Below are 22268 nucleotides of genomic sequence, written 5' to 3' on the forward strand. Positions count from 1 at the left end.
CATGTGAGGCTCTGCGTGGCGGAAGAGGGTAATGATAGACGGCACGAGTACGACATGGAGGCGAATTTTCATGATCGAGGCAGTCATGTATGAAATCGGAGGGTCTTTGGATGGCACTGATCATCATGAGCTTCGTCTATATAAACCCCGTTGTGTTCCTCGTAGATCAGGAGGTTGACAATTCAAAACCACTACTTACAATCAACCTCACAAAACTCAACAACTACATCTGCCTCATCTTGAGCACAAGCACACCCTTATAAACTTTTTACTTGTCTAGAACTCAACATGGCTCCCAAGTAAGACCAACCCCACACAGGCACCTCAATCTTCTACTAACATACACCGATAGCTCTAAGCGCCGCTTTTCTCTCAGCGCCCTCTCCCCTGCCTCCAGGCGATACAAGCAAGTCATGGGCCATCGAAACGAGCAACGTCGATCCGTCGACTCAACAGCCAGCGGCTCTACGCTCGGTGATATGCCCGTCACTGAGGTTGAGAAGCATGTCGTGGATCCGGCCTATCGCTGGACCACTGCCAACAGAATGGGCTAGGGAGCTTGAACTTGAGTAGGTGGGTTGTACGAGTAGAATACTAGTGAAAACTGGAGGGGTGGAATATGGAATATGCAACTGTACATTAGTCTAGCAAAATAGGTTCCGCAATTTGACCGGTCGTTTCTTACCTGCATTAGGTGCCCCTTTGTCGGGACGCCCGGGAGTCCAATAACCATACGCCTCTGGCCTTGGCTCTGCGCCTGATGAGACACGCCCTGGGCAGGGGTCAGCCACGAGGCGGCAACTAAAAACATGGCTTAAGTTTGTTTGTCAGTGTAAGTGCTTTAGTGATGTCTATGATGTGAGGCTCGTCGTGGCTATCGTTTGAATGGATATCAAAAAGTACAGATATCCTAATTCACGCGACTGAACATGCAACCCAGAGCAAGATTTTGGATCCAGGCTATTCATCTAAGCTTTTACATCATACTTCATGGTATCTAACACAGAATTTACTTGGACACGGGCTCAGGCTTGGATCCGTAAGGAATCATCCTCACCATATGCCTCCTCTCACTATCCTGGAAATCCGGCACAGCAGAGTGTCCCGCCGACCTCTGATCCCAGATAACAACCGTCCCCTTCTCCCACTTTACGCGGCAGCTAAAGTCTAGACTGCGGATGTGGTTGTGCAGGAACGACAACAGGTGCTGTGACTCCTCGGGTAGGAAACCCTCGACCTGACGGGCGATGGTGGGATTGACGAAGAGTGCGGGCTTGCCGGTTACGGGATGCTTGATCACGAGGGGGTGAGTCGTGTTGATGGCTTCTGCGAGGGCACGCTCGGTGCCGACTCTTCTGACTTCGCCTTCAGAGGCGGAAGTGTGCTGGAGTTTCAGGGCTAGAAGGGTCTCCCTGAAGGCGGGCGAGAGAGCTTCGTAGGCGTGTGTGAGAGAGGTAAAAGCAGTGTCACCGCCGCCAGACTTGGGAATCTCCAAAACCCAAAAGAAGGTGGTTGAGGGGACGTTGGGGGTAAAGGTCTGGTCAATGTGCCAGAGGTCGTAGGTTGTGCGAGGACCAAGGAGGCTTCTCAAGTTGCCGCTGGAGTCTGTTAGATGTCGAATGTAGATATGTGTTCATGATAAACTCACGACTTTTCGTCGGCATAGACGACGTGAAACTCGGGACCGGTGCCCTTGGGATATCCCATGGTGGGATGCAGATGAAGAGGGCCATAATGCTTCACAATCTCTCGCTGTCGGTCAAACCCAACATCGGCAAAATCTTGGTCTCTCTAATCACATTGTTAGCTCGCGTGCAAGCGCAGGAGCAATGTATTTTCTCACAAAAACAACAACACCTCTCTCAGCCGCCAGGAGAGCAATCTCATCGAGACCCTCGCTGCTAAGCTTGCTAATCTGCACACCCCGGATCTCAGTGCCAATGCGGGGGGTAATGTCGGTGACAGTAGCGCCGGCCTTCAGAAGAGAGGGCTTAGCGGGATCTGCGCGGAGCCCCGGCTCGTCGCCGTCGAACAAGGGTACGGCCAGAGGGGCGACGTAGCCGTCGGACCTGGTGGGGAGGTAGGCAGGGTAGAGAGGTTCAGACATGATGAATAGATACTGTGTTTGATCAGACTGTTGACTGGAGATCTGTGCTGAGAATCGTATGCTGTTTAATGCGAATGTGCCCTCTTGTTAAACTGGTCGCTTATCTCCGCCGTCGGATCCAGCAACCGTCGACCTATACCAGAACGGAAACGCTGGCTGTCGTCATCGGCCGCCAAGACGTCCTACGCAGCGCTAGACGGGGTAAAATCTATCATCATTTCAAGGGTTGAAGACGACATCGACTCTCCATCGGAAGCATGCAACCGCCCCTTGGAGCCGTCCAATGGAATTGCTTGTGATTCAACGCTTGGAGTCTCATGTGGATCGCTTCTGCTTTGAAAGGCGGGAGTTTGGACCCTGCGAGAGACAGCGACCGTGGGACAAATCTGCTGCTGAATCGGTCGACTACAGTCATTTCTGCCCCGTTGCGGAATCGTCAAGACTGATCTCGTCATAATAGCTTCGACATAGGAAGCGATTAGCTGGGGGAATTAGCGAGACCATGCCTACAAGCTTTTACTCCCCTTGTCCAGACAAATAAGGCGCCATGTAAAAACATTTATATCGTCCGTGAACTTAAATACGGGCTTTTCACCTTGTGCCTGCTCTTGTTGTTGATCCGTCCAAATCACGGTTACTGTCCTGAGTGTTTGCCCAATATGTCGCCGACTCCTAGTCTCAAGAATGACTCGACGTCTGATGAGCGACCAGCTGTCGCCTTTGTCGAGTCGACATCATGGCTCGCCAAGGTGCATCCTTACTTTAAGGATCCTTCTCATGTGCTGGTCCTGAAGCTCGATGTTCTCCTCCTTGTATGGGCATTCATTGCCGGACTATTCAAGGTAACAGACCACATTCACCCCCATCTCAATCTCTAAACCAACACATCTCAGGACATGGATCAATCTGCCACAACCGCAGCCTACGTCTCGGGCATGAAAGAAGACCTCTCCCTCTTCGGCAACGAGCTCGTCGAGTTCACCACCTACTTCTCCATCGGCTACGCCATCTTCATCGTGCCCTCTCAGCTGATCCAGACCCGCGTCCGCCCCTCGCTCTTCCTCCCCGTGTGTGAGATCATCTGGGGCTTGTTCACCCTCTTCACGTATAAGGCCGGCAACGCAAAGACCATCTTTGCGCTGCGCTTCTTCCTCGGCGTGTTTGAGTCGACGTCTTGGCCTGGCATCGTAAACTTGATTTTCAACTGGTACTTGCAACATCCAAAGAAATTTTGATTGGTTATTTCTAACATGATATAGGTATCGCCCCGAGGAGCTTGGCAAGCGCTTGGCAATCTTTGGTGTCAGCGGCGTCGCTGGAAACATGTTTCTCGGCATCGTTCAAGCAGCTCTGTACAAGAACCTCAACGGCCACCTCGGCCTTGCAGGCTGGCAGTGGCTCTTCATCGTCTCCGGAGCCATGACCATCTTCTGGGGCCTCGTCGGTCTCGTCATCATCCCCGACTCGCCAGCCATCACCCGAGCGCTGTACCTGACTGAAGAAGAGAGGGAGCTGTCTCGACAGCGGATGAGCGATAGTGGAACAAAGACGTCCAAGCTGATCCCATTCAAGACATTGGTTCAAAAGTTGAAGCTGCTTGTCAAGAGCCCACTTTCTTATCTCTTCCTTGCCGCGTATCTTCAGTTTGCCTGGAGTCAGCGCGCCAACGCATATTTCCTGCTCTTCCTCAAGGGCCTCACCAAGGCGGACGGAACCCCACGATACTCGGTTTACACGGTCAACCTGATTCCCTTGGGCGGATACGCCATCAGCATCGTCTGCAATATCGGCCTCAATGCCCTGAGTGATTGGAAGGCTTGGCGATGGCAGGTCAGTATCGGCGCTGCGACTCTTCAACTCATTGCAACTTCGGTCTTGTCAGGTTGGCCCAGCTCCTGGCAGACCATTATGGGCTTTTACTTCTTGACCTTTGCAACGGCGGCCTGGGGCTATGCGCTCATTGCCTGGCTCGCAGAGATCCTCCGCAAGGAGCCCGAAGTCCGGTCCATCCTCGTCGCCATGGCCGTCACGCTCGTCTATGTTGGCCACGCCACGATTCCGCTCCGTGCCTGGAGAGTCGCTGACGCCCCTAAATATCCCATCGGCTTCCCCCTGGCCACGGCTTTCAGCGTTGGAAGCATTGTCGCCATCATGGGAATGTGGTTCTATGTGCGAAAGTACCCTGAGATTGAGGACTGGGGTTTGGATAGAGAAGCTGGTAAGGATAGGGCTGTTGAGGAGATTGTTTCCAGTGGTGAGGACCAGAAGGAGCCCGCGGAGAGGACTGCCCGAGTTTGAGATGGTAAAACCCACTAGATTGGCACCTTGAGCTTGAAAGCGCATTCCTGTAGTCTAATAACCATCCATCTAAATGATCTGCCATCGTATAGTCTCTACTCCTTCTAGCGATGATGTCAACTATCAACATGTTCAGTGGCTGTCTTTACGTAATGTACATTACCCCAGCCTTGAATGTCAAACGTGGGCATATAACTCCTTTTGCAACAGGAGCTCAGAGTACTAGCCGCGCTTTTGAACAACAGGTGCCGCTAATCGAAAGGTCTTATCATGTATCTATTCTCTTTTATAGCTATTGAAAAACCTAAAAAAAGCTCGATGTAAAGCACGGGGCTTAAGATTTTCCTTTGAACCGTTTACATCATCCTTAGAACAAGGCCAAACCCATGAACCTGCGTCAGATGGCCAAGTGGGCGTGCCAAAAGCCTGCTCACTCCTTCAATCCTTCTTCAACCCATCTTCAGCCCTCTTCTTCTCAAATACGTCAAACATCAACTTCTGCGACAACCACAAGGGCAAGGAGTTGAAAAAGGCAATCTGAATTGCGTGGATAGGCCATGGGCAAATCTCGAGAAGTCCTCTGGAAGCAGCCCGTCCGGCTTGATCCATCACCGCCTTGGCAAACTGTCTCGAACTAGGAGAGCCAGGCTGCAGGCCAACATTGTTCGACTGTGACTCGACATCACCGGGTACAATACCTAGCACGTCGACTGGGAGTCCATCTACTTTCATCTCCCTGGCCACGGCGTTGCTGAGGGAGGTTACGAATCCCTTCGTAGCAGAGTAAGCAGCAACACCGGGCATGCCCATCCTAGCACCGGAGCTGACGTTGATGATCAGGGACGGGCCGTTCTTTGCCAGAAGCGGGATCAAAAGGCGCGTGACGTGAGCCATGAATCGAGCACTCAGGAATACGACGCCGTCCAGATCCTCAGCCGAGTACTGATCCAGTCTCCGAAACCTTGGTGCTCCAATCATTTGCATGCCCCCAACATTGTTGACAAGGATGGTGATTTGAAGGTCCGAAACGGAAACCAGCGCTGTCTCAATCTCAGCAGGTGAAGCCTGCGCCGCATCAACAACCAATATCCTGGCCTGGGTGTCCGGGAATTTCGCAATGATGCTATCGCGTGTTTCTTGAAGCTCATCGCATTCGTGCCCTAGCAGGATGACGTTGAAACCCTTTGCAGCAAGCTCCTCGGTGAGTCCTCGTCCTATTCCAGCAGATGCGCCTGTGACCAGGGCCCAAGCACGCGGGTCTCGATTGTAGCGGTTGAGGCTCGTGTTGAAAGGAAGCCAGAGCGAGACATTGCTAAGAATTCGATAAGTGGTCAAGACGACGCTGGTCAAGCCGACAAGCTGTAGTAGAGTTCCAATAGACGGCATTTTTGTAAATATGCAAGGCCATAAAAGATGAGAACAAGTCTAGTAATGTCCAGACCATGAGGGGAGCGACTAAATTTATTTGCCTAATATCACCGCTTAGCCTTTATGACACGAATAGTTAGTCGTCGCTTGGTATGACCGGATCTGTCAAGCTGACCAGTTTTCCTCCAATCCAGACCCCAGCCAAACCAGTTCAGGCAGGGGTGTTATTCTGGGCACCAACGCCGAGGTTGCGAGCCGAATGTGGGAGACTAGAGTAAGCGGGCATCATGGATTTGGTTTTGACAGTCACAGAAGGATATGGCTTGTATCCTCTTTGGATCAATTTAGCGAGAATCTTCTTCGGCTAATATGCAAAGCGTAAATATATATGCATAGTTGTGCAGGAACATTCAACTTAATGGGCCACTACACAGAACTGGATGTGTAGACGAACGGGATGCCGCCAGTTGAACAAACAGGTTTGGGGAGCCCCCTGTGTCTTTTTTGACGCAGTATCTAACGGCTGGAATTACTTAGCGTAGATTTTCGTTCAAACAATGGTTCAATCAATCGATTCTATTACAAGTCAGGCTTGTCTGCAGCGAGTAATATACCCTCCTATACGATTTTACGTATCCAGCTCGGCCCTAGCTCTCCCGAGCTTAACAGCCTGGGCTAACAGAGCGACTACTATTTAAAACAGACAGAAGCGTGTTTAATCTTCTTGAAACTTACGTTTTATTTGATCCGTCGAAACATCTATCTACGAGTAACGCCATGGACCAGCATTCACCACCTCGGGGTTTCACCAACCCAATCCTCCCGGGTTGGAATCCAGACCCCAGCTGCATTTTTGTCCCAGAGTGGGACAACACCTTCTTTTGCGTGACTTCATCCTTCATGATATTCCCTGGCCTTCCTCTATACTCAAGCAAGGACCTTGTCAATTGGAAGCTCGGTTGCAACATCCTGAACCGCCGTCGACAGGTTCCTGAGCTTGGTCTCCACGAGGCACAGGACAACGGCATATTCGCTCCCACCATACGCTACCATGACAAGAGGTTCTATGTGATTGTCGAATACGTCACAATCGGAGATGCTGAAGCTTCTTTTGGCCTTGTCTTTTCCTCGTCAGACCCATTCGACCCAGATTCTTGGACTGATCCCCTCGTTTTTCGACAGCCTCAGTTAATCCTCGACCCTGATATCTTCTGGGACGATGATGGCCGGGTTCTCGTCCAAGCGGCATCATTTCGTCAAGAAATCGTCCAGTTCGAAATAGACCTCGGCACCGGAGCAACAGGACCTGAAAAGACCCTCTGGAAAGGTACTGGAGGGATAGCGCCAGAAGGTCCGCACCTGTACAAGAAAGACGGCTGGTATTATCTTCTCATCGCCGAGGGCGGTACAGACCTGCCTCACTGCGTCACCATCGCTCGATCGCGAAGCCCGAGTGGACCGTTTGAGGGTTTTGCAGACAACCCCATACTCACGAACCGCAACACGAGCGAGTACTTCCAGACGATTGGCCATGCCGACTTTTTTCGGGACGGAGATGGGAACTGGTGGGGGGTGGCATTGGCAACACGTTCGGGACCTGAGTATGTGAATTACCCCATGGGCCGAGAGACGGTCTTGTTCCCTGTGTCCTGGGCAGAGAATGACTGGCCTCGACCGGAGCCAGTAAGAGGACGAATGAATACTTTGTACCTACCCAAGAGCGATCCTGGAATTATTGGGTTCAGGCAATTAGTCGACGAGGGAGACGAGCTGGACTTTTCCGTAGGCTCGAACCTCCCATTGCACTTTGTCCACTGGCGATTTCCCCCTGAAGGATCCGTCACAATCTCACCACCTGGTCACGTCAAAAGCCTTCGCCTTGTATCCTCTCAGCAATCCTTGGCAGGAAAATTCAAGGACGGCCAAGGCTTGACGTTTGTAGGCCGTCGACAAACATCAACCCTATTCAACTTCAGCATCGAGCTCCAGTCACCGCTTATTCTCTACGAGAACGAAGAAGTGGGCGTGACCGTGTTCCTCACGGAGCTACAACACGCAAGCATTGGTGTCACCTGGGCGAGAAGCGAACACTCTGTGCTGCGCCCTCATCTTCGGTTCCGCCAGACCGGATCATGCTCCGACGACGACTTGACTCCTATTCCAGATAGCTCGTCTGGTCGAATCAAACTCAGCATCAAGACAGAGAACGCGCTCGAATACGCCTTTTCAGTGATAATCTTGGACGAAAACAGCCAGGATCGAGGCTTCTACATGTCCAGAACCGCCCCGACTTCCACCACGAGCGGAGGCGCGGGGCGATGGGGAGGTTAGTACATTCCTACTCTTCTCGCTGTGAGTTGACCGATGCTAATATGAATTTGCAACAGGCTCGCTTCTGGGAGTATATGCCACGACTAATGGTGGCTTGGACAAGAGTGAGGTGCATGTGAGCTGCTGGATGTATGAAAATCTGGGACAAATGATTAGCAGCACAGAAGTGATCCGTCCTTCTAGGGATGGGTAGAGATGGAAGTTAGACAAGAGCAAATATTGTGTTTTTTTTATATAGTTGAAGCCCGGTCCTTGATGGGATAGCTGAGCCAGAAGACCGACCGACAAGAGCAAAACTGGTCCAATTCTTTTTGTCTTCGTCAAGCAAGATGCTCACGGGACCGACCATGCAATGCTCTCACACGTTGCTCGCCCAATAAACATCATGCCAAGGTGCACAGCTTTCTCGCCCATTGTGCTCCCGCTAGTTCTGCCAATCCTAATCGTCTCGTCGTGAATGAGCCACTGCATTTCGAGGTTCCTCATCTGGCGTGTTAGGCGGCGGCAAATATCAGGGTCCAAGGATATCTCAATGCCTCGTATATTACTATTATTCCCATTTTTCAATACTGTTCCAGTCCAATAATAATCACTCTCCCTATCCTAGACCCAACGGCAATCATAGAACCCGTCGTCGCCGCGCAAGATGCCCGCCATCTCCAAGGCAGCAAGAGTATGTTCTTGTCGTCTCCTACAATCCAGGACCCACCGCAGTCCAGATAATACCTCTTCATGCAGGCTTCGCCCCTTGGTGACAATAGAGCCGAGTCGCGCAAGGCGACTTCCATTAAGAAACTTGCTTGAAATTTGCGGGTGAGCAAGATATGGTAGGTCTGAGGAGGGCATTCCCATAAACACTGCCCGGTCGCGCTATCCCACATCTTGCCGGCCCAATTTGTCTGTCCGGCGATGATATATCGTCCATCGGGTGAGAAACCGACTGTATAAATGTTGTGGAAATCTCCTGTCCAGCAGTCGTCGGTCACTTGGTTTGCAACAACGATGTGAGTTCTTTTCTTAACAAACAGAACTCGCTCGCCGTCTGGTGACAAAGCGACGGCACTTACTTCCTTTGTGTCATCGATTGGTATTGTTTTGACATGTCCTGCATCTAGGTGATTCATGTCCCATATTTGAACCGCGGATCGTACTTCAACCCCCCCAAGGGATGCTGAAGCCACTGCGAGTCGTCCTCCATTTGGAGTAAACGACAAAGATCGGACCGGGCTAAGGATTGTCGGTAGCGTGTGCGTCGTGGACATCGAGTCTAGGTTGATGATCTGGACCTCTCTCGTCAAACCCACTCCCAGTAGTGGCGCCTGTTCTGTTGTGGCCATTGCAGTCAGGCCATTAAAAGTCAGCTGACTTTTGAGAGTGCCATGCAACACGTCCCAGATTGTTATCTTGCGCACGAGGTCCGATGCCACGACAAGCTTGACGTTGGATGCAAAGGCAATCTCCCTAATAGGCTCGCTATGGCCTTCACCTGTTTCAGACGTCTTGACGGTCAGATCCCAGATCTTGGCTGAATTTCCGGTTGCATATGAGGCAAGTAGTTTTCCATTTGGGGAGAAGGCAAGGGATTCAACGGCTGTGACGTGGCTAGCCAAGCTTTGGGGTTTCGCGCCCTCTTCGAGACCCAGTACAGCAATGTTGCCACGTTTTGAGCCCACTGCCACTCGATCCTTTGAACAGGCCAGTGCCGTCATAGCTGTGCAAGGAAATTGGAGCGTGCGTAGGCATTGGCCTGTCGCGGTTTCCCACATAACAACCGTGTTGCCGTACGAGGCCGAGTATAGCAATTTGCCATCCGCCGAGAACTCCATTCTTGAGATGGCACGTTGAGGGCTTGTCAGATATCGCGGATTCGTATCCTTGACCAACTCCCAGTCGAATAGTTTGATCCTTTCAGTCCTACTCAACGCGAGCCATCTTCCGTCTCGGGAAAACTGTTCGGTCCTTATCGCAGAACCAGTATCTCGACCCTTCCTGGACTCTCCGAAATCGAAATTCTGCACCAATTTGCCCGTATATGTTTCGATAAGGTTGCACTTTTGTGTCTTTGTCACCAAGGAGAGGTGACGACCATCAGCCGAAAAAGCCAGACAACTGATCTGCTCAGCGTTGGGCACAATGTATGTTTCCCAACACTCGCCATTCTTGGGGTCCCAGGTTTTAACAGTCCCATCGCATGAGGCGGAAGCGAGTTTCCCATCCTGCAAAAGGGCCAATGCGTCCACGTCTCCGTTGTGATCAGAGGATGTATGGATGGAAGTGCGGCTTTCTGGGTCCAGGATGTTGACCCCCTGCCCCGATGTGACCGCAACTCGGCCGTTAGGCAAGAACATGACGCAGCCTCTGCGGACAAGACCAACAATGACTTCATACAAGCATGCACTCCAGTCGCATTCCACCAGAGGCAACTGTGCTATCCACTCAGGGATTTGTGCCTCAAATGTTTGTCGGACCAGGCTCGCTTTTGGAGCAAAGATGAGGGCTGACGAGTATAGTTGTAAGGGTGCCAAATTAGCCATGCGTCCGAAAGAAAATACAAAGCGCTTGGCATCATGAAGGAATTTAGACATGTCAACACTGTCTGAGGTCTGAGGTATGTCTTAGCTTAGTGGCCGAAAAAATTGACTGACAAGGTGACTTACATCGGTGACCCGCTGTAGGTCATCAATCAATCTGGAAGCCTCAGAGGTTTTACCCATGAGACCCAAAGACTCCAGCCAATTGAGGAAGTATTTCAGCATGAACTGGTGGACTGGACTTCCGTCTTTGATCATGTGTTCGCTCGCACTCACATGGAAGACCCAAGCGATGGATGCGTATTGTGCTTCTGGTGGGAAATATGCCGAGATTGTGTCCTGATCAACACTAAAGCGTAGAATTCCAGGATGTTTGAGGTCACAAATGTTTGTCTTTAGTGCCCCTGACAGGACATCAAGGCACTGAGCGGCAAGTCTCTGATGGGTTTTGGCCTCTTCAATTTGAAACTCGCCGGCGTCGGACTCATGGACCAGGAAATCTTTGAAGGATAAATGAAATAGCCTTATGGGACTCATGGGGGAACTGTCATCCGGCAAATCAAGAACTGAGCGGAGATAACGGAGCTGACCATCAACTTCCTGTACCGAGATTTTCAACAGGCGTGACAGGGGCAAGGCTCCCAGCGGGTTTGAAAGAAGGATGATGGACCCTATTACTTGCTTAAAGGTGACTCTGAACCTGTCTCGATAGAAACAGGGAACAAGTTCCATCATTCGGCTCAATACGGGGTAGTAGAGCTTTCCGTACTCTGATGTTGACGTTGCCGGGTTTTCGAGGAAAAAGTTGACGATAGTATCTGGCCCCTCTGGCCAAAGTCGAAGTAGCCGGAGAAATGTTGCGACGGAGATGAACAATGGAGCACACATCCTAACGAGTTTTTCAAGCCTCTCACTTCCAGGCCAGTCGTCAGTTAGATGGGAGTCCTTACTGCTGACCTGATTGTACTCGCGTCTGAACTTGAACATGTGATATTCCAACACCACGCGTATGTCGTGCTCGACAATGTGTTCGTCCACACGATGAAGCACCAGATCGCGATAGGTTCCATTGGCACAGCTGAATCGTTTTCGAATGTCGAATTCGGGCCTGCTCGTCACGAATACCTTGAGATTCCTTAGCTGGCTTCTTGTCAAAAGATCAATGATTGTCTCTCGGTGTGTCTCTTGCTCACACTCGTCGAGTGCGTCGATCACAACCAGTAGCGTTCTCGTAAACCCTTGGTCTTGAAGCTTTTTTAGAGGGCCGAGGACAAGCCCTTGGAATTGAACACTCAGATATCCCTCAACCATCCGAGGTTCGTTCTCGATTGCATCGCAGATATGCTTGCACAACGAGGGCAGCTTACGAGCAAGCTGGTATGCGATTGTGGTGAACAGATGTCTAGCATTATCGCGCTCACCATCACCCCTCTTGAAGAAGAAGCTGGCACCAAGTGCATCCCCTCTCAAGTCTCGAGCCACGGTATGGGAGATGGTCGACTTGCCGGTGCCAGCTAAGCCTTGCAGCCAGAAAACTCTGGGGCCCTGGGTGTTATGAGTCCATTCATATATCGTCTTGAGAAGCTCAACTCGAGTGTTGGGGTGACAAGCAACATCCGCCTGGTTGTCGAAATGGTCAAAAGCAGCGCCTGCTGTGGAGAGTTTGGATAAGAGGTCCTCCTGGTACATGTGGTAGACGACCTTGCTAGAATGTGGCGTCAGAATCGCAGTCATTGTGTGAGCGGAAGGCATCTGAAAACTTACGGAGGCTCTTGTAACGTCTTGCGAAGGTCGCTGACAAGCTGTAGGACATCTTGGGCCGCTGTTCGGTCCTGAAAGCTGTAACACTTCTCGCATATATCACCAGCTTGGTTGAGCTGTCCCCCAGTCTGATCCATATCTCCCAAGTAGTTTGCCGCGTCTCCAAGCTGAAACGGCGCTTTGACAAATCTTCCATTTTGTCGTCGTTGATAAACGGAAAAGCCGAGGAATCGTAACGAGCTGGAATAGGCCTCAACGATTGCTGTCTTGAGATGGTCGAGAATATCCTCGGGAAGAGTAGCCACCGTGTCCAAATTAGGATTCATGTAGATTCGCTGGTACATGCTGCACTGGAGGAACAGCGAGGTGACTCTGGTGAGACCTCCGAGAAGCTTCTCCCTCAACTCGCTTCCTGCGGTGACTGTCTAGGTAGATTTTAGAGATACTCTACTGCGAGCACATGGAATACGTACCATGAGAACAAGCCGCACCGCAGCCCACGGGAGAGCGGCGTGAGTAGGGTCGACACTGACGGCGACGTCGCCGAGGACTGCAAACTTGGTAAGGGTCGAAACAACCTGCTTGACAAAACGGGACGTGCTGCTGTCATGGGATTGACTGGTGATTTCGCGCTCCATTTCGTCCTTGATGACCGTGGCTAATTCTCGAGCTCCCAGAGATTCATCTCCGATGGCCTTGGTTGTGAATGCGTCAATCATCTCAGACACATGCTTGTCCTCCTCGGACTGTCGAGCCTTTTCAAGTGCAGCATCCCAAAGCTCCTGAAAGATGGCATCAGCGTCTTTCAGTGCGGTACGTTGTTCGCTCTGTCGCCGGTCAATTGGTGTTGGTGTTGGTGTTGGTATTGGTGAGGCAGCTTTGGCAATGACGGATGATGGCAACGTCGAGGTTGAGGGGATGTGAGCATTGGTGAAGGAAGGTGCAGGGTCGCGAGCACTGGAAGACGCTTGGGAAGGAACTGATGGCCTGACCGAATGTTGACTCGTGCGCAAAGGCCGAGGCGTCACTGCAGTTCAATTTTGTTAGACCGTCGCGAAGCATTCATAGATACTTGTTCACCTACTCTGCGATGAGAAAACAGGCCCATTGACAATCTTGGAGTCTCCCCATCTTAGCTTTGACGTTTTTGGACTCCGCGAGCGACATCCAGCGAAGCAGTGCCATGACTTGCCAGCGAGTTCGTCGTCGGACATGATGGTCGTCGTGGAGGTGTAGGATCCAAGTCAGCCTGCCGACGGTCCAGCTACGAGACAGCCTCGACAGTCTTGCAGATATCCCTGTCTCGCGCCCAAGCCAAATGGACTCATCCAGCTCCCAAGGCATTTCCCAATGGCATGGCGCCTTTTCTTCGGCTGTGTGCCCCCCACTGCGTCGTGGTGGCTGAGCCAGCTACAGCACATATTCAGCTTCTGCGGAGAAAACAGGCGCTTACCTGCCTCCCGGTTGCCTTCTCGCAGGGGTGCGCTTCCAGAGGCTGTCCGCCCGGCGGTGAAAGCAGCGCCTCAGTGTGCAAGAGTGGCGAACAGGGCAGACAGGCGGTTGATTTAACACTCGCGCAAGTTCAAGCCTTATAGTCACGAAAGAGTGGGACTTTGTTTTCTTTTTTCGGTCACGATTCTGTGTGCGTTCTCGTGGAATCACGGAATGTGACAAAAATAGCCCGGCAATGATGAACCCAGCAAGACTGCTTGAGGCTGGCTTATCATACAAGCACACCCAGAGAAAGAGGCGTAGTATTAGTCCTTCTGCTCGTCAGCTTTGATTTTAAACCATTTCACAGTGGCCAGAAGAATCTAACAACCAACTATCCAGTATTGAAACATGTCACTGTTCTGGCTGCCACCTCATTATATCCCATCCACCCTTGCCATCACTCCCTTCCATACCCGGCCTCCATCTCCAAACGCCAACTTTTTTAAACCCCAGCTTGGCATATAATCCCGATCCCGCAGGCGTCGCAGAGAGCTCGATGGGGATAGCCTCCTCCTTTGCCTTGTTAATACCCCACTCAACGAGCCTCCTCGCGATGCCGTGACCCTGAAATCCCGGGTGCACAGCAATATCCATGATGCCGTACTGAGGCAAGTTGTCGATTTTGGGGCAAAAATAATGATTGGAGGAGGGGAGTCGGCATGTGCGAGCCATGATGGATGCATTCTGAGCTGATACCAGTGGATCTATCAGGTCGGATGCGTACTGAAAAACTTCAGAGCCAAAGATGAAAGTTTTTATCCCTGATCCGCTGCATCAGTCATGTTCAGAAGTAGTAGTGTCAGAAAACAGTACTAGGACTCACTCAATAGTAAAGCCTTCTTCTCAATATCCTTAGCCTTTCCACCCTCCTCCTCGCCATCTTCGCGAAACCAGATGCAAAAGCCAACAATGTCAGGCTTTCCACTCCAGCCTTCATCTCCCTCTTCGAGTACAGCAACAATTACCGCTGCGGTCGGGTCATTCATGCCATGGCGAACAATGCTCTCTTTCGTTTTGAGATATCGCTGAGGGTGCTTCACACGGCCAGGGAACATGAAGGCATCCTGCTCATCATCGATGTACGCCGCTGCTGCAACGGCCCCGGCGGCGGGTATATCTTCTTTTGTAGCGGTGCGAATGAGCATTGATGAGGAGTTACCAAAGTTGTGGCCATAAATTGAGCTAAAGAGGACCGGATAGTTCTTAAGTACCTATTTCTAACCCAGGTATAGGGGCAGTTTCTCAGGTCTCTGAGTCACTGACAGAAGTGGTAAGCTAATTAAACGAGTACATTGACTTGTTTTTCAAAGCTGAGTCACATCTCTTCCCTATTGCCTAATTCATTTATCACCACTGCTCGTATAATCCTGGCAGTTGTGGATTAGGTTTAACTGAGATTGTCATTTCCTCGCCATCCTGGGGCGCAGATAATCCACACATTGTTGGCCACAAACTGCTTTGCAGTCCGGGGTTAACACAAGGTCAGGACCCTGGTGCTTGGCGTTGCCAATTAAACACACGCAAGTCAAGCTGGAGTCATCGAAACCGCCAATAGATAGCTATGACAACTCCCGAGTGGGCATCAGCCTGTGAACATTCCCAATCAACTTTGTTTCCCCTGGGCACACGATGAGTTCGAGGCTTGATATCTAACAGTAATTTGAACAAGCTGTCAATCTCGGACCAAGCAATACTTCTCACTACATTATCATTAATATAGCTACGTAGATACGAGGTTTAAATCATGTGCATGCCTTCCCAAGTTCTGCGAAAAATCAGTTAACAGAAGCTTGGGGGTGAATCGAAGACACGCCGGGTGAAAGCAGAACATCAGTCACGTGACTCCCGCTTGGGGAATTTTGTCCAGCACCAACTTTTGAAGCGCTGCACGGGGCTCCAGTGAGAAATAATCAATAGTTCAACATGCTTTGAAACGACACATTAAGGAAACACGTATCCATCTGCATCGTAGTGTAGTTGACCTGTGTGGAATGAAGCCATCGTGAACTCGACACAAGCCCGCAACTGCTTACCTAACCCACCCCACCTTAGTCATCAGAAATTTCCCACCCAACGCGCCAAACCCCTGACAACTTACACGTCTCCTCAAGATTTGGATAATCGACATCATCGCATTATCGTCGCCCACCCACCTTCCGCTCCTTCTTTCGCTTCTTCACTCTCGTTCGACAAAGACAAAACCGCAACAATGACCCGCGCTCAGCAGACCATCTCCCTCGCCCTCCTCGTCTCCTCTGTACGCAAAAACAAACACCCCTTTACCCCTCGATACGAAAAACATCTTGACTAACCCATCGGCGCACAACAGCTCTACCTCGCCCTCTTTCTCGAACTCATCCCCCTCCCTCCTCTGATCCAGGAGCAGATCGTCCCCGTCGTACGTTTCCACTCTCGAACCTCCCTCTCCTCTCCCGATCTAACGCGCATAATAGCTCCCCTTCTGGGCCCTCGTCTCCTTCGGCGCATTCCTCCTCTTCCGCCTCGGCTGGGGCATCCTCACCTTCAACGACGTGCCGGAGGCGCACAAGGAGCTCATGGCTGAGATTGACCAGGCCAAGACCGAATTGCGAAAGATGGGCGTCACTGTCGACTAAGCTGCTTTTCGCGGGCGTTGCGTTGCGTTGCGCTCCAGACTTCTTTAATGGATAGAGGGAAAAGGGGGTACGATACAGTAGGCACACGAGGCCATCGCCGTGGCCAAAATACAAATTAATTACAATATTCTGGTATCTTTCTCGTCTTCTCGTGTGCGACCTGCGCAATAAGAACTCGTCTTGGTCTACAGTCGTTCGTGGTGGAATCCCATGTCATACAGTATTGGTCTCTATCATGACTGTTCGCCCGCAATCAAAGCCACAATGGTCCGTATAGCCGTTTCCGGTTTCTCTCCGCCATGAACAAGCTCACCGAAAAGCTTGGGGATCTTTCCAAGAGACCCTCGCTCATCCATCTGGTGCCCTATCATATCATGTCAGTTAAAGGCCAAGAGGTGATAATCGCGTGCACTCACATTTCCCTGGAACGCCCATCAGAACCGCAAGCTTGCTTTCGGCCTCTCCCGTCCAGTCAAACCCAGTCTTCCATTCCAGCCGTACCACCACGCCCGAATCCTCAGTGTCGTTCTGGGGTATTGAGATGTCAAAGTATTGCTGGCCCATGTAGCGGATAAGGTCTGCCTTGTTCACCGACTCCACGTGTGTAAACCCGGAGTCCTCATCCTCTTCATCGCTCTTTCTCCGTCTTGACTTGCGTGCACGCATCTGGCTCGTAGACTCTGATACGCCATCCTTGGAGCCAAGGCTGTTCTCCAGTTGACACCAAAGCTCTGCCCTGTCCACGGCAACACGGAGCCATTCGCCCATAGCCCAGGACAGGATACCAACGTTCTGTTGCATGGATCGATTGCAGTCGCCGATGCAGATCTTTTCGACAAAAGGACCCAATTCTGGCTTCGAGGCTGGCTCAAGTGCTATCATGTTGAGGTCCAGGATGGTCAAGTCAGTCGCACCAACAACCATGTCCATCCGTGCCGTGAAAACCCCAGGTATCTCGCGAGATCGAAAGGTGATGGAATGAAGCTGCTTGAGGGGTTGATCCGCTTCCACGGGCATGACAGCGATGTTTGATGATATTGAGAACGGAGTGAACAGTTCAAGATAAGGCAACTCCTCTTCGGCTGTCAGGACGACAGGGTGGTGTGACTTGATCTCGGCCTGCTTATCCTCGACAGGCACTGAAGGCGTAGGAACCATGGCTTTGCCGAAAGGCAGGAGAGCAGTAGGATTTAATGCCGCCTGGACGAGTTGTTGAGACACTGGTTGGTCCTTGTCGGCTTCCGAAAGATGTTGGCGCTGAATAAGATCGATAACTGCTTCCTGGTTCGAAGGGGCTAGCTCTCGACCAGATTGTTGCATCACTCGAATCCGCTCATTCTCCTTTTGTGCAGTCTCTAAATCTTTCTTGAGCTTTTCCATCTCATTCAGAAGAGCATCCCTCTCTGCCTTTTTGGCCGAGTCCGGATCGAAAGCTTTGGGCTTCCTGGTTTCCGGTGCATGCGTCTCAACGGGGGGCCTGTGCTCTGTGATTCTAGTAGATGCTCCAGCTCGCTGGAAACTCTTTCTCGGCTTGTCCAGAAGTCGTGATGGCGGTTTTGCCAAAGGCGAATCCCTGGGCTGAGACAACTCCCGGAATCGAATTGGACTGTTGCGAAAGCTTTTTCGCAGGGCAGCATCGCGTGCTGATGGTGCGAATTTTGGTACAGGCTGTGACGCGGATGGACCTGCCTCTTGAGAATCGGGCTGAACCATTGATGGCAGCTCAGGTTGGGGCATTGAAGCTGGGATGGGCTCGGGCGAGGAAGATGCCTGCTCAAGGACCCGACTTGGGGAGTCGTCTTCAGGTGAGGGAGAGGCTTGGTCGAGAAATTGGCTTGGGGAGTCGTTCTCAGATTCAGGCTCAGGCAAAGGACCAGGCGGAGATTCGGACGGTGAGTGGGATTCATCAGGAGGCGGACTCTCGGGTTCTGTTGGTGCTTCTGGCGCTGGAGGCTCTTCAGGCGAGCGAGGAGTCCCAGCCTCAGGTTCAGAAAAAGGACCATCTGTTGATGGAAACTCAGGCTCAGGCATTGAAACTGGAGGCTGAGGAGGTGAAGAAGCCTCAATCGACGGCAACTCGGGCTCAGGCATAGAAGCCGGGGGCTCATCAGCCGGCATGGGTATTCCAGCAGGCGGTGACCGCCGCAGCATCTTGCCGCGGAAAGGGTTAAAGTCCTCGTCTTCAGGCCCCGGCGCGGGTACTGGACGCGGGTTCAGCTTTGAAGGAGTTCGCCGAGCGGGAGCACCCAAACTACCTCCAACACGCCGCAGCGACCTCCCCGAGCCTGGCGTCACTTCATTAGGACGCGTTGGTGTCGGCGCATCGCTCACCAATCGACTCCCGGCCAAGCGCGCTGCAAGAACCTCTGAGGGACTCTGCTCAACTCCAAAGTCCAAGGAAGGTAATGTCGGATTTGGCGCTTTTTGTGGTGATCTGGACCTTCTCCTCTCCAAGACTTCTGGATTATGACGCGCAAGACTAGCTTTTGTTGGTGATGCATAAGATGGGCGTCTCCGTCGCGGCGACGCGGGTTCAGGCGATGGCGGAGTTCCTCCAATCTCGAGTGAAGTGCGAGGCGATGTACGCCTCCGCTTTGGCGCAGACTCCTCCATGGCGAAAAATTGATAATTTTGTCGTGAGCGCCTTAAACAATACTCATGTCCGTGTTAGTATCCCTCGGTCCTGTCGATATTCGGTCTTGTCGCATTGGACGTTGTTTACTTGGCCCTGTCGCGTCCTAGTGGGCTTCACCGCCTGCCGAAAAGGGTAGGCTGTGTTCACTGAGCCCAAACCAGATGTCAAAGATTGAATGAAAAATTCACCCGCTATCTGTGGCAAAGGGAGAAAAAAACGCCTTGTTTCGTCGATTGAAGTCACCGGCCGCGTCTCGTGAATCCGTCAATTCCAAACTCTGTCCATCACAAGCCAACGCGAAAGCATGTGACGTGAATCACGTGCTGATAGTCAGGCACAGCTGACATAAACATTCTCCAATCGCGGAGAAGCGGGAGCGCCCTCCAAATCTTGCATCCGACCACCCCCTGTCCTTTTATTGCGCACACCCCGGCCGATGACGTCCGAGGCAAAAATGACGGACTTCCGAGACTTCAACACCAAGTTTCCCCCGATCCCCCCCGTTGAGCCGCAATTACAAACCAAACCAAAACTTTTTTTCCCATTCCTTTCCAATTTCAATCTCACACCTCGCGCTTCTTTTGCTGTTCAACTTCAAGTATCGCCGAAATCATAGAACGTTGAGCTCTTCCCCTCCTTCAGCCATGTCGATTCCCGCCCGGTTAGCGCCGAGGTTACGCCCTCTCTTCTCCGCGACGACATCACGAGCCTTCGCAAGTACAGTACCGAGACAGACTGCAGAAGAGTGGCCGCAACGATCCCCGCTAGGCCCATACTACGAGCAAATACTCAACAATCCATCCCCGATACCCCAAGAGAAGCCAGAAGAGCCGCCGAACACCGCAGACCCCGAGGTCCTCCCACCCGAGAAGAAGCAACCAGCCGACTCAACAACAGCAACGGCAGCTCAGCCGCAGACGCCAGAGGAGCGCGTCAAGATCATATTTGGCTCTCGGCTGCTTGGACCCATCGAGCAGGCCGACCGCCTCGCCGCGCGAAAGGCGCGATCGACATTGATAGCCGGCGTCCTCGTGCCCCCCAAGCCAGAGGAGCCGGACAACTGCTGCATGAGCGGCTGCGTCAACTGCGTATGGGACCGGTTCCGTGACGAGATGGAGGAGTGGTCACTCAAGAACAACGAGGCGCAGGCGGCTCTGCAAAAGGTTGAGGGGTCGATGGACTCGGACGGTGGCGGGTCAGAGAGCAACTGGACCGCACCAGCGCCGGCCGTCGGCGACACCAAGATCGCAAAGGACTTTTGGGACGAGGAGCTGTACGAGAGCGTACCGGTTGGCATCAGGGAGTTTATGAAGCAGGAGAAGCGACTCAAAGAGAGACATGCTAGAGAAGGCACGGTGGGTGGTTAGACCAAAAAGGTGTGCGTATCAACGAAAGAGTATATACCTTGTCATGGCTTTTTAAGTACCGAGCGGTTACATTCAATAGAGTTGACGATTTGACGAAATAGAATCATGGAAAGTCTTGGATATTGTCATTTACTGTCTCTCAACGTCACCACGCAGTGAAATTATGAGCACAATGTGCCCTTCTTCTCATCACCATCTTGCTCTTTCCCCCGCTTAAACAGTTCCAGAGTTCCTTTGCCGTACGGTTCACCAAAGCACTGTACCAAAGGGGCCCTGTGTCAACATTGTCTCTTCGCCCCTACATCCAGATTCAACTCTGAAGTCATCATGGCAATCTTCCCCTGGAGACGACACCAGAAGACAAAAGAGCTCCAGAAATACGCCCTCGGGAAACGCGGCGATACATACTACATCAGCACCAAACCCGCCGAGCCTGTCCGCCGCTCCGATATCTGTATCCTCAGGGAAGGAGAGTGCAGCAATTCCACCAACAAACACAGCTGCACCGTGAACCAGACTCCCGAGTCCGAGTCAGGAGAAACAGAGCATACCCTCTCGTCCTTTTGGGTCACGTACAGGCCGGCCGTCCATCCCAGCCAGACAAAGATAAAATACAAAGCCTATACCGTCAATTTATACGAAAACTCGCGGTTCCTGAAAGCCGAGGTCCGGAATCATGTGAAAGTGTACACGGCTGTCCAAGCACTTTGGCTTCAGTTCAAAGCAGCAGGGTGGACCAGGTGCCCCCGTATCGGCGTCCCGAGGCCTGCCGCAAGGATCTTTGCCCGGGGCCGTGCTGGCATCACCGACGTCCCGGTAGGGCTCATGACACGGACTATTCCGGCCCTGAATCCTCAACATTGCATGCCCCTGGTCAAGGCATTTCTGGACCTCACGATCAGGAGGAGGGTCATGAACGATCCCTGGATATCAGAGGTGAGACTCAGGGTCCGGATGGGTGAAATGTCTCCGCCCAACGACCACCTGAATCCACAGCTCCTGTTCCGCCCTGTTTACTTCAACCAGCTCCGGCTCGAAGCAGGTAAACGGGCCGTCTTGCGCTGGGTGGTGGGCATGGGTGTGATGCTGACCACCTTTCACTGGAGCTGTGGCCTTGACGGCGAGGGTGTCAACTTTGTTCTCGGCTGTTGGAAGAATTCCAAACCGTGCTTGTGGGCGACCGATTTCGGTGATTGCAAGCCCATGAAGCCCGAGGGATGGAAATCACGGCAGTGTTTGGGTGCAATCATGGATAACCCGACATGGCCACGACCTGCTTTCGCCCCCAACTTCATCCCTGACGGAGATCCTAACGGGGCCATGGGCATTGAGCGGGCGTGGAAAAACTTTGTAGAGGGCTACAAACAGGCGGGTCGGATAATCCTATATAAACAAAACAGGTTATCCGAGATTGAAAGCCCACGTCGCTTTGTTAACAAGCTTGAATCGGCGTGGAAGAGGCGACAGGGTGGCAGCGACGTTGAGAGCTTGTCTGGGTCAAGCAACTCGTGAACGAGCAGATCGAGGCGAAGCATGTTGCTTAGCGATAGTGGTCGAGAACCTCAAGGTAAGTAGGCTGGTGAGCTAATGTCATGGATTAGTTGGCGTTAGTATCCAAGTCTATACTCGAACAGACAAGAGTCAAAGGGCCAATGGGCAAAAAGATGATGATCTAGTTCTTTTGGATTGTTACTCCATAATGCATTCATCATGCTCAATCAATGCGCGTAAAGTGACGTGCCCATATTCCCAACTCCGAAA

General features: G+C 52.0%; 11 protein-coding genes across 11 annotated transcripts; 6 read left to right on the forward strand and 5 right to left on the reverse strand.

The window, feature by feature from the left end:
• Positions 1–288: 288 nt before the first annotated feature.
• NCS57_00366500 (uncharacterized protein) lies at positions 289–554 on the forward strand (the record flags this gene model as incomplete). The annotated part of the gene is made up of 2 exons (XM_053053650.1): positions 289–299; positions 353–554. The coding sequence occupies 2 exons, from the start codon at positions 289–291 to the stop codon at positions 552–554; spliced, it is 213 nt and encodes a 70-aa protein (XP_052915810.1).
• A 455-nt stretch (positions 555–1009) lies between these two features.
• NCS57_00366600 (uncharacterized protein) lies at positions 1010–2107 on the reverse strand (the record flags this gene model as incomplete). Its single annotated transcript, XM_053053651.1, has 3 exons — positions 1010–1598; positions 1649–1791; positions 1844–2107. 3 exons carry the CDS (start codon positions 2105–2107, stop codon positions 1010–1012), a joined length of 996 nt encoding a protein of 331 aa, XP_052915811.1.
• A 659-nt stretch (positions 2108–2766) lies between these two features.
• Positions 2767–4405, forward strand: NCS57_00366700 (MFS domain-containing protein; the record flags this gene model as incomplete). The annotated part of the gene is made up of 3 exons (XM_053053652.1): positions 2767–2949; positions 3001–3314; positions 3367–4405. 3 exons carry the CDS (start codon positions 2767–2769, stop codon positions 4403–4405), a joined length of 1536 nt encoding a protein of 511 aa, XP_052915812.1.
• A 438-nt stretch (positions 4406–4843) lies between these two features.
• Positions 4844–5791, reverse strand: NCS57_00366800 (uncharacterized protein; the record flags this gene model as incomplete). The annotated part of the gene is made up of 1 exon (XM_053053653.1): positions 4844–5791. One exon carries the CDS (start codon positions 5789–5791, stop codon positions 4844–4846), a length of 948 nt encoding a protein of 315 aa, XP_052915813.1.
• A 759-nt stretch (positions 5792–6550) lies between these two features.
• On the forward strand, positions 6551–8297 carry NCS57_00366900 (GH43-C2 domain-containing protein; the record flags this gene model as incomplete). Its single annotated transcript, XM_053053654.1, has 2 exons — positions 6551–8099; positions 8161–8297. The coding sequence occupies 2 exons, from the start codon at positions 6551–6553 to the stop codon at positions 8295–8297; spliced, it is 1686 nt and encodes a 561-aa protein (XP_052915814.1).
• Positions 8298–9398: 1101 nt separating this feature from the next.
• Positions 9399–13610, reverse strand: NCS57_00367000 (uncharacterized protein; the record flags this gene model as incomplete). The annotated part of the gene is made up of 6 exons (XM_053053655.1): positions 9399–9428; positions 9517–10707; positions 10762–12340; positions 12400–12821; positions 12870–13423; positions 13481–13610. The coding sequence occupies 6 exons, from the start codon at positions 13608–13610 to the stop codon at positions 9399–9401; spliced, it is 3906 nt and encodes a 1301-aa protein (XP_052915815.1).
• A 631-nt stretch (positions 13611–14241) lies between these two features.
• Positions 14242–15035, reverse strand: NCS57_00367100 (N-acetyltransferase domain-containing protein; the record flags this gene model as incomplete). Its single annotated transcript, XM_053053656.1, has 2 exons — positions 14242–14651; positions 14714–15035. The coding sequence occupies 2 exons, from the start codon at positions 15033–15035 to the stop codon at positions 14242–14244; spliced, it is 732 nt and encodes a 243-aa protein (XP_052915816.1).
• A 977-nt stretch (positions 15036–16012) lies between these two features.
• On the forward strand, positions 16013–16505 carry NCS57_00367200 (Dolichol-phosphate mannosyltransferase subunit 3; the record flags this gene model as incomplete). The annotated part of the gene is made up of 3 exons (XM_053053657.1): positions 16013–16147; positions 16220–16288; positions 16344–16505. The coding sequence occupies exons 1-3, from the start codon at positions 16100–16102 to the stop codon at positions 16503–16505; spliced, it is 279 nt and encodes a 92-aa protein (XP_052915817.1). The 5' UTR covers positions 16013–16099.
• A 233-nt stretch (positions 16506–16738) lies between these two features.
• NCS57_00367300 (uncharacterized protein) lies at positions 16739–19118 on the reverse strand (the record flags this gene model as incomplete). Its single annotated transcript, XM_053053658.1, has 2 exons — positions 16739–16869; positions 16922–19118. 2 exons carry the CDS (start codon positions 19116–19118, stop codon positions 16739–16741), a joined length of 2328 nt encoding a protein of 775 aa, XP_052915818.1.
• Positions 19119–19784: 666 nt separating this feature from the next.
• Positions 19785–20507, forward strand: NCS57_00367400 (Oxidoreductase-like domain-containing protein; the record flags this gene model as incomplete). Its single annotated transcript, XM_053053659.1, has 1 exon — positions 19785–20507. The coding sequence occupies one exon, from the start codon at positions 19785–19787 to the stop codon at positions 20505–20507; it is 723 nt and encodes a 240-aa protein (XP_052915819.1).
• Positions 20508–20834: 327 nt separating this feature from the next.
• NCS57_00367500 (uncharacterized protein) lies at positions 20835–22019 on the forward strand (the record flags this gene model as incomplete). The annotated part of the gene is made up of 1 exon (XM_053053660.1): positions 20835–22019. The coding sequence occupies one exon, from the start codon at positions 20835–20837 to the stop codon at positions 22017–22019; it is 1185 nt and encodes a 394-aa protein (XP_052915820.1).
• Positions 22020–22268: the final 249 nt, after the last annotated feature.

Source organism: Fusarium keratoplasticum, chromosome 3 (genome assembly GCF_025433545.1).
Source record: "Fusarium keratoplasticum isolate Fu6.1 chromosome 3, whole genome shotgun sequence".
Lineage (NCBI taxonomy): Eukaryota > Fungi > Ascomycota > Sordariomycetes > Hypocreales > Nectriaceae > Fusarium > Fusarium keratoplasticum.